General features: G+C 33.1%; 1 protein-coding gene across 1 annotated transcript in view; it reads left to right on the plus strand.

The window, feature by feature from the left end:
* LOC118197265 (FRAS1-related extracellular matrix protein 2-like) overlaps positions 1-13,188 on the plus strand; it is a 175,752-nt gene that overhangs the window by 100,213 nt on the left and 62,351 nt on the right. The window contains exons 6-8 of the mRNA XM_085820699.1: positions 1,522-1,647; positions 8,576-8,824; positions 10,670-10,819. Of these exons, the coding sequence (XP_085676825.1) occupies positions 1,522-1,647; positions 8,576-8,824; positions 10,670-10,819 (525 nt within the window). The remainder of the gene's footprint in view (positions 1-1,521; positions 1,648-8,575; positions 8,825-10,669; positions 10,820-13,188) is intronic.

Genomic DNA, 13,188 nt, shown 5'->3' on the forward strand with positions numbered 1-13,188 from the left:
AATGAAGTTAAGTTTTGGATGATATATTTTCATGGCTCTAATAACCCTTTCATTACATCATTGACTTAGGGGTATCGTATTTGCTGGGACGAATGTTATTTATATATGCTTTAGCGAAATATTGTGAGCTGCGCAGCTATTACTTGTAAGAATACTTCAGTTTTTTATTGGCGTTCAAAATACATTGCTGAGTTTATTCACATTATCCAAATCTGCAGTTGCATTTGACTTAAATTAATTATGTCACACGGTTTATGACAATAAATAATGCACTATCCTATGTTTCTGTACAAAAATGGGTGAAATTTCAACAATCTGACAAAACAAACTCGAATAGTAACATTAATCACGCTCACACACACTGCGATTATGACTGCAACCCTGTATGACAGTTGCTATAACAAAAATTATCAGATATGCTCCAATAGCCAGCAAATAAATAAAAATGTGGATAAATGGAATTATTTTTACATATAATTAATCATATTAGTTAGAAAGTTATTGGTTTATCTTCAAGTAACTTTCTTAGTTTCAAATACCAGTTTTGGTTTTTTTAAATCAATGTTTTGAAATATCGCATTAAATAATCTTTTCCTTACCTTTCCTGGCATACTGATGCAGAGAGATTTGTCTTTTATTTATCACAATAATTTTTTATGTTTTGTTTATTTATTTTTATTTAGGAAACATCATTAAGGTTGTTTAAAAAAGATGGTATGAATGTTTGCGATTTTTCCGTGTAGACGTATGGATCCACTGGTGAGATTATTATCGAATTTCAACACCAGAAAGCCACACTCAGATGTTGTAGCCAGTTGCCTTATCCAAAAATGTTTCTTACTCAAAATGATACTGACAAAAAAAACAAAAAAAAAAAGGTCAACGCTGCTGCTGTTCTCGTTGTTTTGTGCTTTTACAACGAAAGCACAGAATTTGTGAAATGACACTTTCGCTAACTGTTTCTCTCCCTGAATGAGATTAGATCAGTCTATAATAATTGCAGTCCTCCACGGTCTTCATCTGTCTGACCTTTTTTTTTTTCTCTAACTTTCTTTATTAATCCACCTCTCATGAAATTGTCATAAATTACGCCTACTCTGCATTCAATTTCACGTAGTTTTCGATCATTTTCACGCTCTCTGCAATCAGTTTGAAAATTATAACATTCCATTGTTTGTTTAGATAATTTGTCCGCGAACCGAACAATTTGTGAAGGGATCCGAGATTCCACTGTATAACGTTTACTGCGCAAGCGCGAATTCTTGCTTCTATTAGATTCTGCGCAATAGAACGGCAGAAGTTCTTTCCGAATAAGCTACGTAGAAATCAGCAGCAATAGCGTTGACATACTGTCAAAACATTTTGAAATATTTTTATGATGAAATATGATACCTATCTAGAACATTAAAATGTTTCTCACTGTGCAGTATTTCTCCGTAAAAAACACATAACTCCATTAAACGCATTGTGCCTTATATTTTATGTTTTTTATTTATTAAAATATTGCTTTTTATTTTTCAGAATCAGTAGTATTCATACCTGAAGAACTTTATGAAGTCGATGAAAATGTGAGAAGACTGGAAATACCACTTAAAAGAATAGGAGATGTATCAAATGAAATGATGGTCATTTGTTCCACAGAAGGAGGTGATTGACATTAAAGTTACAATAGTGTCTAACTTATTATTATAAATTACGATAAAAATATATCTAACTCTTAAACCCAAATAAACTAGTATTTTAATTATAGGTAAGAAATATCTGGCATATAAAATAAAAATATTTTGTTCCATTCATTGTTATAACCTAAGCACAGACTTCTATTTCGTCATTTGCACTTCTAAAACAGAAGAAGAAGTATCTATGTTTAAACCTTCGAAACTGGTCTTGCAAATTTATGAATATTACACCTCCAATACTCTTTCTCCTATTAAGTAAATTTTTTCGACTCAGAAATTAAAGTATATATGTATGTAAATAATAAAAAAAACTTCTTTATTTCTTACTATAGTTTGACAGTTGATAGCGTGTCTATTCTGTAAGTTGAAGCGTTGGAGGAAAATTATTGGAAATTATCTTCTTCACTGATTGTAGATTTTCATCGTCAATAGGGTTCTTTTCGGATTAATTTTCAACTGAAAAAGAATGCTCTTCATTTATAAATATATTCCAAAACAAATCGATTATCCTTAGTGCAAAAATTCGTAAATGAGCTTATTTATCTTATATATCTATCAATTAAAAAGTATGAATAAAAGTTAATCAACTCTGTATCTTATAATAAGATTTATAACGCAATATAAGTTAATTAGCTCGATTTATATACTTATACTTGTGCATTTTTCTCTTTCATTTTTAATGGTAATGAGAATAATATAAACTCGTACTTCAAACACAATGTAAGTAAGTAGCTCAATCTATAGATATACTTGTGCATTTTTCTCCTTCATTTTTAATGGTAATGAGAATAATATAAACTTGTAATTTAAAAAATAAAATTCCTAAATTCTGTACACCAAATACATAATACGTTATTCAGTTATGCATTTGCAACAAATACATAACTGAAATGTATTCCCGAACTGCCAGTTTAAGGAAACTGTGATAGGTAATATCAAATATGGTACTAATTATAAGATGGTTTACATAGCACTCGAGGGCTATCTGCCTAAGGGAAGGGATGCCTTTGTGGAGAACATTCTAAGGGAAAGTGGCTCGTATACATGTTACACATGGGGAAAACATGAAAATGCCCATGCAGTTATCCCGTTCACAGGGACTCGAACCCTGGAACGAACTATCAGTGTTCAGCAACGTTACCGCTTGGCCGCTGGTAGACACTGTGTAAGGTTATTTTAATTTTGAGTAAAACTTCTTTCGTATCAAATCTTTAACTTCAACTTACGACTTTCGGCCAGAACGTAGTTTTAGAATCTCTCTGAATACATAATGAGGAGCAGTGGTATTTAAACCGTGAAGTTCTACTTGCTTAGTTAGACAGAATCAGAGTTTCTGATTTGCGTGCGTCTGCCTTTTGATTACTCTCTCGCAAAGCTGTTATTACGCTAGGCCGTACTCAGGCCCTTGATAGCTTCGTAGTCAAATAGAGTTAAGGGGCCAACTCGGTTAGAATCTTGATAGCTTCGGTTACATCTCTTTTAGTTTAAAATTAGTTGTAGTTTATTTGTTAGTCTCTTAAGTTCAAGCCCAAGTGTCGGCTTTTATTGTACACTCCAAGACGGAGTTCTATTAAGTCTTATTTGAATAATAAAGGGTTAGTTACCCTTCCATCTTGTTGTTTCTTGTCACACGAACTTAAGCGATTATTCGCTTAGTAGTTCTTAAGATTATTCACTTTCTACAGTAACTGAGAAATACACAAGTGAGAATCTCGCAGCTAATTATAAGAATAATTCACATAAACAAATATCGAACTGAAGCATCATTTTTGCTCCTTTATTCCCATTTGATGTATATGACCGTACTCAGAGTTTCTGAAGATCGCTGGTTTTGCTTTGTTGGTTTCTAGCAAATGTATCAAGGGCTATCTATTTGAGGAGAGAGATGCCTTCGTGGAGGCTTTCTAACGGAAAATGGCTCGTATCCATGTTATACAATGAGAAAATCACGAAAGCGCCTATGCAGCCAACTTATTTGCCTAGAATCGAACCCAGGTCAAACTAACAGTGTTCAGGAACTTTACCTTTCGGTCTCTGGTAGATGTCTGAAGATACCTGAATTATGATAAAGAACATTGTTTTGCAAAACATTCAAGTCAAATCATTCTGAATGTAAGTCGTAGAATTAGACTTTATTCAAATCTTATTATTTATAACTAGGTAAAACTAGATTTTTCATATTGATTGCGACTAGTCAATTAAGACAGACTAGGTTTAACATACTCATTGCAACTAATAAATTTAACATTAGAATTTTGCCTTTCGTATTGAAATAACTTTATTTGCATAGAAACAGCTGCCACTATGAATTTTCTTCAATTACTGTAATGTCTTAATTCCTTAACTAAATATTCTTTCAAAGCTTTTATACTGTTTAAAATATTACAGGCAATGACAAAATAATACTTTTTAATAAAAAGAATAAAACAAAATTGAAATTTAATTTTTAATTATCAAAAGCTAAATTTTATTTCTGTTAACGGAAGACTAATTCTTTTTATAAATACTATATTGCCTGATATTGTAAAAGTACCTTATAGTCATAAAAGGAACTCTTTTGGCTTTATTTTCAGTACATTTCACATTTTTGACCAAAAATGTAAATAAAATCTGCTTAAAAATCTAATAAATAGATTACACTATAAAAAAGCTTTCAGCTTTAACACATACTCTGTATGAACTACAGAACACTTTTTAAAACTCATCTCGCCTTTAAAGATGCACTTACCGCTGAATCCGTCTGAGGTATTATCAAAAGCACTTCTTTTAGAACTATAAACACAAGGGGATCTTCTAAAACAATTTTCACAAAGACACAAACAGAAATAACAATGATAGGCATAAACGTTAAATTTAACCACTCGAGACTGCTTCTTCCAGCTCTCAAACTTTTCCCATTTCCTGTTTCTTTTGCAGGATGAGTTTATGTATAATCCTTTTAGGTGGCTTTGTTGATTTCTAGAAGTGCTTTCGTCAAAAATCTTACAGGGAGGTAAGACTAAGAAACTCTTCTCCAGCAAAATAACATCCGCTTGAATAATTCATTTTCTTTCCGTTAACAAACGATGCGGGAGACAAAGCCGCTAAAATATTACAGCTGAGCATTAAATTGACTTTATTAGATCACCATTTAATGTTGCACTTTATTATTAGATGAGAATTAAATGCTGCAATTTAACAGCTGTTTCGAAGTGTTAATGGTAATCTTAGAAGAATCTAGGTTTTATTTTAATTGTGACTCTTTTTAAAAGTTAAATGCATATTTGAATGCTGTATCGCTGATTTTATAAAATTGTAATATAAATTTAAATATTCCTTTCTAACACGTTGACGAAGATACTATTGTTTTCACTATAGACAGGTAATATTGTTTCAGTATGCAGAATCATGGCTAGGCAAAGAATAATTTCCTCTATTTCATTTGCCACAAGTATTTGTTACGAACCTCGTACGGAAGCAATTTAGTGACAACAAACTGACAGCTATTAGCTATTGCTTAAATATTTCTTTTCTTTATTAATTAAATGCAAAACTATCGACGTGGTATTAATTTATGATGGATAATTTTACAACCAATTTGTTTTTCTTCTATTTTGTGTTGCTATTTTGAATTTATGTTTAGTATCCTAAATTTCTCGAATTCGGTTCTTAAACTAGAAGACTCATCGTAACTTTAAAACTGTTTTAGATATTAGGCTGGAATTCGATTATGGAAATTCACTGGTAACTTGGTCCGGGGTTCGAATCCCGGCAAACGGGCTAACTGCATGGCTGTTTTCGTTGTTTTCCTCATGTGTAACGTGTATATGAGCCAGTTTTCGTTATTAAGTCCTTCGCAATTATCCCTTTCCTTAGGCAGATAGCTCTCGAGTGCTTTGCCATAATTAAATAAACCAAACCAAACCACAGAAATAAGATTGCAACTTAATTAAAAAAAAAAAATATGATCCTTATAAAGTTATACACCCTGTATCCACGGAATTAGTTGTTCACAGCGGAAGTAAAAAAGGTGTTTTGAATTTCAAAATGTACTTCAAGTTATCTATCTTTATTTCTTAACACCAGCCCCGTTCGTTGAAGAACACTGCTGGAAATGCTTCTAGCCATAACAGCGAATTGTGGATGCTGATAGCCATAACATTCCACAAAATTAGACTTAAATTAGATCCTTGATGTGGGCCATTGCAATAATTTCTGAAGACATTGACACCATCTCTTTCATAGCTGGCTTTTCTATTATGATAATAATTCTTTGATGAAGAGATTTACTGAACAATTAAGATCTTGGAGTATGACGAGTAGACCGAGTCACCAAAGATTATTTAAGGCGGACATTACATCGAGAGAAATTACGCAATTGTGCCAATTTCGAGTACAATTGTTTTTGACGACGATTATTAGATCGTCCAGTGTATACACTGTTTCTTTATTTGGTGTAAATCTAAATTAGGTTTCATGTAATAGTTTATTATTCAAGAGAACATATGTGACTTTTTGTGCTAATAGTTAATCTAAACTTAATTTCAGGTGGAGAAAAGGCAGATCGGTCGATAGACACTAGGATATAATTTAGATTTTCCTTTTTGGGGAGTAAATAGCACTAAATTGGCGACTTTGCATAACTCTGGAAAATAGCTAAATTCAAGGCAAGAGTTCATTATGTGTAAGAAAAGTTCGCTAGTTGTCAACTGAAGTTCCAAAGTGATTCCATCGACTAGTTCTAAAATGATTCTCTATCTTTATTTGTCATTTTAAAGATATCTTAATAGTAAACTCAGTTTTTTACTCCAAGTGATAAACAGCTTATGACCAAGTGCGAAACACAGAAACCAAAACACATTAAACACTGCATTCTCTCGGTGATCACCGGTATATGCATGTGCGTACATATTTAATAACAATAATGGTCATTATCGTGATCTCATGTACATTCTCAAGTTACAGGTCGCTTCACGAAACTGGGCTTTTCTCAATTGTTTTTATCCCTTGACGGCTCGAAAGATGTCAGCAGGAGACATGGACTATCAATGCTCAAAATAACTGATTTCTCCCTCATGTATACAGAGTTTTCCTTTTCAATTTGTCTCAGTTGTGCTTTTAAGAATTTCCCTGTTACGGTTACACTAGAAAGCCTGGAGGTCATACGAAATGACCGCTGTTCTAGATATTATAAATTGTAATTAAAATGATTTGTGCAAAGGTGTCTGCTAATTCAAACTGAATTATCCACGGCAGGCGGCGAGGATGCCCCTTTGCTATTGCCCCTCCCCGGGGGTTTCCCACTTCTACTTACTTAATTGCTTAAAGTAGAGTGTAATGAAGGAAACCACTGCGGGGTACATTTCTTAAAACCCACCGCTATCTCATTAAATAAAGGTGATTTAAATAATAAAATGTTAATTTACATGTCAAAGATCCCTTTGTACACAACATTTCTTGTGTAGATCTTTCCATTATTTTTTTCCATCATTTTGCAGAGGACCATCAATTATTTTTAATTTTACGCCCGTTCTTTCACGAACTCTTGAACAGGCAACATAAAGTTGACGTGTTCAAATGCAGGCTCAGGTAAAAAAATGCCAACGCGCTTAAGCGTGACTTATTGATGCTCATAGCAAAAGCAAGTTTTAGAGGAAATTGTCTACGTCTCAATTGAAACGGTAACCCTGTGCCGTGGTAACTTCACCCCATTGGCTAGTACAGTTACGCAAGCAACCATTAAAATATCGGCTACAAACAGACATTTAAGCCGCATATATATATATATATATATGAGGTGAAGTAACATCATCTCCTCCGAAACGACTGGCTCCCGGGCTTAGCGAAACACACCGCTGGATTCCGCAGGTCCGTGGCACGCCATTTTGACCATTCGCGTGTTCGCAGGACTTTAATTAGCTGAGATATTAATTAAAAACTAATTTTACCCTATGTTTTCCACTTTCTTTCTTGAGGGATTTGGCTACGTGCCAAATTCTTTTCCTCGAATATCTACGGAACGGCGCCGAGTTGAAATTCGAGACGCGTATCCTCGGATTCCAAAAAAAATCTCCGAATCCACCGATACCGTTCTCATCTTCGTACGACTTTAATCGGCCGAGATATTAATTAAAAACTGCAGAAACGTTAATTTGCGAGCTCATTTTTCCGAGTGGCAACAATAAACTATTGGCGACACACACTTTAGCCGCTTATATATATGTATAAAGAAGATTACGACATTATGTGTCAGGTATCGAATTAGAAATTTTTTATTCACCTTACAGAGGCTGCCAAGAGTAACAGCAGCGATGTCACCAGCGCTCCTAAACTTTAAAGCTGATATTCTGTCTACATCAAAAGTTCTCAACCAGGGAAGAATATCCCGCCCCCCTGTAAGAATTTTATAGTTTCTGGGGGAGTTGAGATCAACCTGATTTCACCTGTTTCCTGTTGTGCCATTAAAAAATAATGTAAACCTAAATAAACGTGTATGCATTTTTCGAGTTTGGGGAGGGAGGGGTATGATCTTTTAGCAGAAATGGTGAAAAGAATGCATGGGATAAAAAAGGGGGAGTACCACTGGTCTATAAAACGTAATATCAGAAGTGAGAAATAAGAGTTCACAGTATATTTTAACTTAATAATAACTGGTGATACTGTGTCAAATGTATTCATTAAATTTTGTTGAATTTATTTTTGTTACATGGACATGTTGTAGTACTATATAGCTTTCGCTGCTATCCTGAAACGAATTACCCGCGGATACAGATACTGTTTTTTTCAACTTTGTTTATATTTTCTTAATTTTTTCATATTATTAATGAAATCTTTTTTATTGTATTAGTATATAATCTGAAATTTTCAGACTAACCATGAAAACTTATCGTTCGTAATTTTGCTTATTTTCTTATTAGGGTCGGCTCAAGGCACATCTTCAACCCCTCTTCTCTCTTACATGGATTACATTAGCAGACCCAGTGACCATCGCGGCATTATCCACTTCCTCAGTGGCGAAGATCTTCACTTCTGCAGAGTGACAATTATAGATGATTCACTTTACGAAGACGAAGAAACTTTTAAAATCAAACTCACGACACCACTAGGAGGCAGACTTGGCGTGCACAATGAAACAACAATTAAAATATTACCAGACTTAAAAGATGGTGCGTATAAGTTTCTTTCTTTTAATAAGCATTTTCACAACTTTCTCGTTAAAACTGCTACTGCGTTTAATCGCAAAAATTACAAACTTATTTGCTTAGTCAGTAACAAGCAAAATACAAATTTCGTCAAGGAAGTGCCATATTTAATTATTTTCTGGGAAAGTGTAAGCGAGTTTTGAAGAATTCGTCGAAATGAAAACTATCGTTATACCATAAAGGAAAGTTTTATTCTTTACGCTTTTCGTGCATTACATATTTATCGTATGGTACTGGCATAATATAATACAGGGTCTCTTAACTGAGGATAGTATCAAAGCGAAGTGTTCGGGTCTCGAAAATTTAATTCCGATGTATGAATTTAAAGAAATTACATTAAGAACACTTTTACAGAAATTACATAAATTGACATTAATGAGAAATATCACCAGCCATATAAAGCCCAAAAGGAATATGGTAAGTATCAAGTGACTCAAAATTTGAAATTTCACAAAAATCTTTCACTGCATTCTGGATACTTTATTCTTTAGTAAACATAATATATATGGAGAGAAGTAATTCTGTGATTTGAAGTCAGGAAATTTGATTGTTTATGTGACACAGAACAAGAACATTCATATCATTAAAGCACAATTTTCTTTTATTAATTTCATGATAACCTCCGTGCGATTCTTGTCCCCCCCCCGAATTTCATAATTCTTGTCCCCGCTCGATCCTGGTCGACAAGTTCCGTGAAAATGAAAATATACAACGCATGCAGTGACTCCGTTCACTTTCCTGATCTTAAGCCCATACAGCATGTGTGGAATATGATCGGGAGACAAATTGCAACTCTTCTGCACCCACCAAATCCCGTTTCAGAACTTAAAGTTGGCTCTTCTTAATGCTTGGAGCTGTTTGAGGCCACAACTCATCCATACTCTCACATCATATATGGACAATCGCTATGCAGCATGCGTGGCTACCAGAAGTGACTACACACCTTATTAAATTGCCATTTAACCTTTTTATTTAATTTTTTTCACTAAAGTAGAAACTTTTAGTTTACGTTGTTTTCTTTCAAACTGTTTCTTTGGTAATAAAAAAGATTAATTTTTTTTTGAATTATTGCCATATGATATAACCGTATCATACTCGCATATTACGTTTCTCACCATTATATCATAGATTTTCTTAAATATTTACATAAGCATCAATTATTGTTAACTTTTGTCATCAGTGTAATTATAATTCTGAAAGTTCTTAGTCATCAGCACAATAACTAGCCATTTTATACAGGTTCAATGTTTGCACAGTTAATAAAAATTTCTTGATATTCTAATTAGTTCAGGTGAATTATGCACGCAAGCAGAAAAATTGTATTTTTATGAAATTTCAATTGCAAAACAAAATTACTCCGAAATCTTAGTCTCGGAAGCATTACTTTTCTAAATTACTAAATATATGTATTGGTATGTTAGTAGGTTAACTCTTGTATCGTGCATAACTATTCATTTATATAAAAATTGTATGCAAATGTATTTTATGTATATAGTACAGAAGATTTAACATCCGGACTTTTGTGAAATGCCAAATATAAATTTACCACCTGACTCCTTAAATAGCAAAAGTGAAAACATTTTTTTTTAACCATGCCTCAGGTTTTAGGTCAAATTTTTACACGAAACTTGCTTAAAAATGCTTGTAAGAAATCGATTTTTTAATATAACATCCTAAAGCAATTTTAGTTTTTTTAATTTTTTTTTATTCTTTTTTTAAGAAAACTTAACCCATAAATTTCTACAGTGAATAAATTTACATTTTAAACAATTTTTTCGTCTAATAATATAACATGCTTTTGCTTTTCAGTGCCTTCGATTTATTTTGGTGAGGCTGAGCTGTTCGTAGACGAAAGCGATGGATATGTCGAAGTACTTGTTTGGCGCACTGGCACTGATTTGAGCCGTCCAGCTAAAGTCACTGTCCAATCAAAGCCTTCAGATCCAGTTTCTGCTGAATGTAAGCAAAATTTTTTACATGCTTAGGAAGAATTTTGAAATTGTAATAAGTTCACTCATAAGTAGTCGTTCTGCATACGCACGAAAGCAAAGAAATGCGTAGTATGGCATGTAACAGGCACGTATCACAGTTCTACAAGCTTCACGACCTTTCTTAAAATAATAAAACTTCCATTGTTTTTAACATGGTCATTAGACAGATAGGCTTATGTCTTTTCAATCCCAAACCTTTCGCTTTCCAATGCTCGAGATAGTGACACATCTGCTCAGTATCTGCTCAGTGATCAGTTTAATCTTGCTCTGCAACAGGACATCGACGTAACCACACTGGCTGATCTCAGTCGAGAAAAGAAAACTTTTGGGAATTGTGACCTTGGTTTTCAAAGACAAAAGAACCCTTCCGAATGTCATGGATGAAGATATTTTAAGATTTGATTTCTTCCTTCTGCAAAAGTTTAATAAGTATTTGGATTAATCATAATTAGATTCGAGTAAAACTGATGCTGTTAAATTATTCTTATCAGTCCTTATGACATCCAGAACAGCGGTTATGACTGCCCCCTCTTGAAATCCGTTTCCAAAAAGGCATTGAAAATTTTCTCATTGCATTATTTATTTATAATTACAGCATAGAAATCTGAAATAACAGTAGCTGATTAATTAAATGTTTTCGTTGAAGTAACGGATGACTAGAGGAATATTGATCCTAAGATCATTTTCATCTAGATGTGATTTGTTTGATTATGGCAAAATACCCAAAAGCCAGCTTAGAGATATTCCTTAAGGAAAGGGATACTTTCCTGGAGGACTTTCTACAAGGAACTTGACTGGTATTTATGCTACGTATTGTTAAAATCATCAGAACACCCATGCAGCTGGGATTTAACCCAGAGGCGAAATACTGCTGTTCAACGACTTTACCGTTCGGCTGCTGGTGAAAGGCTTTTCAAGCCAGAAAAAAAAAAAAAAAAAAAAAAAAAAAAAATTAGTAACCGCTGTTGTCAGCGATAAATGTTATAATCTATACTGCAAGCTATAGCAACGAGGAAATTATAACTTAACATTTCTGGAACTGTATGGTTCAAAAATTTCTTACATTGTTTTTTTCACACCCAGCCTTCTGTCGTATATTTTTATCAAGAGAAAAGAAAAAATTTTTCATTTTTAAGTATTCAAATATTGTGATGTCCTTGCTCAAATTAATTGTATATTTTGTAAGCTAGTAGTATCTTAAAAGCTCTCCTTCTCAAAATGCTGCTCATTAATTAGTATAACTCAAGCATGTACAACCAAGCAGTAACTGGAGGTTGAATGGAAGATGAAAAGCGAAACGGAAGGTTAAGTAAACGGCAGGTATCACATATAAATATGCCTTAACTAACCTCACAAAAAAGTAGAATTTATACTTTTGTTTCAAATGTCTTCAACGTGTAAGACATGCCATTTAAAACATTAAAAAAAAAAAAAAAAAAACATAAAAAGATTTGTTGTACGGAATTTTAATTTTTTTTTTATTCTCTCTCAATTTCTGTTTTGCTAAATTACTCCCAGACACCTTCAGCCTATAAATTATATTCCTTTTAAGTCTCAGGTATTTATTAAAATCTGTGCGCACTAATTAATTTTTTTACTGTAACTAAATAACTAAATATACCTTCTTTACTCTTAAATGCACCTACGTCATTTCGCGAAACACTTTTATTCCTTTTTTGTAGCTTTTTAGTTCTTTACCTTCTTTAATTATGTTCCTATTAATTTAATAAAATCATTGTAGAAGCACAGGCCAATTTGATCCTGATCGATGAATTTCCGCGATTTTTCACTTTTATAGGAAATCCTTGCTGTTATTGTTTAAAATGCATTTAGCGCCTTGCCGGAATTAATTCCAAAGCTGAATTACACTTATTATTGAAACTGGTGAGCATTAAATACAACTGTATTACATAACATTTCTTTGCCTCATATATTAATGCGTCTGATTGCATAAGACAATGCGCCTTCAAGGTCTCTTCTGCTTTATATACTGCTTTACAGTATGATTCTTCTCAGCATCACTCAGCTAATATACATTCTATAAAATTCATTACAAAAAAATTTAAATATTAAAGTATTATAAAAAAACATTTCTCAGAAAAAAAAATCTGAAAGGTTTTAGATTTTAAATTACGTCCAAAGGGTCGTTTTTTAACGTTTTGTGTGTTACCTTTAGTTATTAAATATCATGTTCTTTGCACTTACACCATAAAATTCAGTCAAGAGCAATGTCGCAAAATAATTTTAAAATGAGCATATCTTTAGAATTTCCGATACACAGTTCCGCACGCTGGACATAAAAAAGTTTTTTTTTCCCCGTAGAGTGTTGCCATTGCT

This window comes from Stegodyphus dumicola, chromosome 7 (assembly GCF_044657685.1).
Source record: "Stegodyphus dumicola isolate Sdum_Otavi_A_Nest chromosome 7, ASM4465768v1".
Lineage (NCBI taxonomy): Eukaryota > Metazoa > Arthropoda > Arachnida > Araneae > Eresidae > Stegodyphus > Stegodyphus dumicola.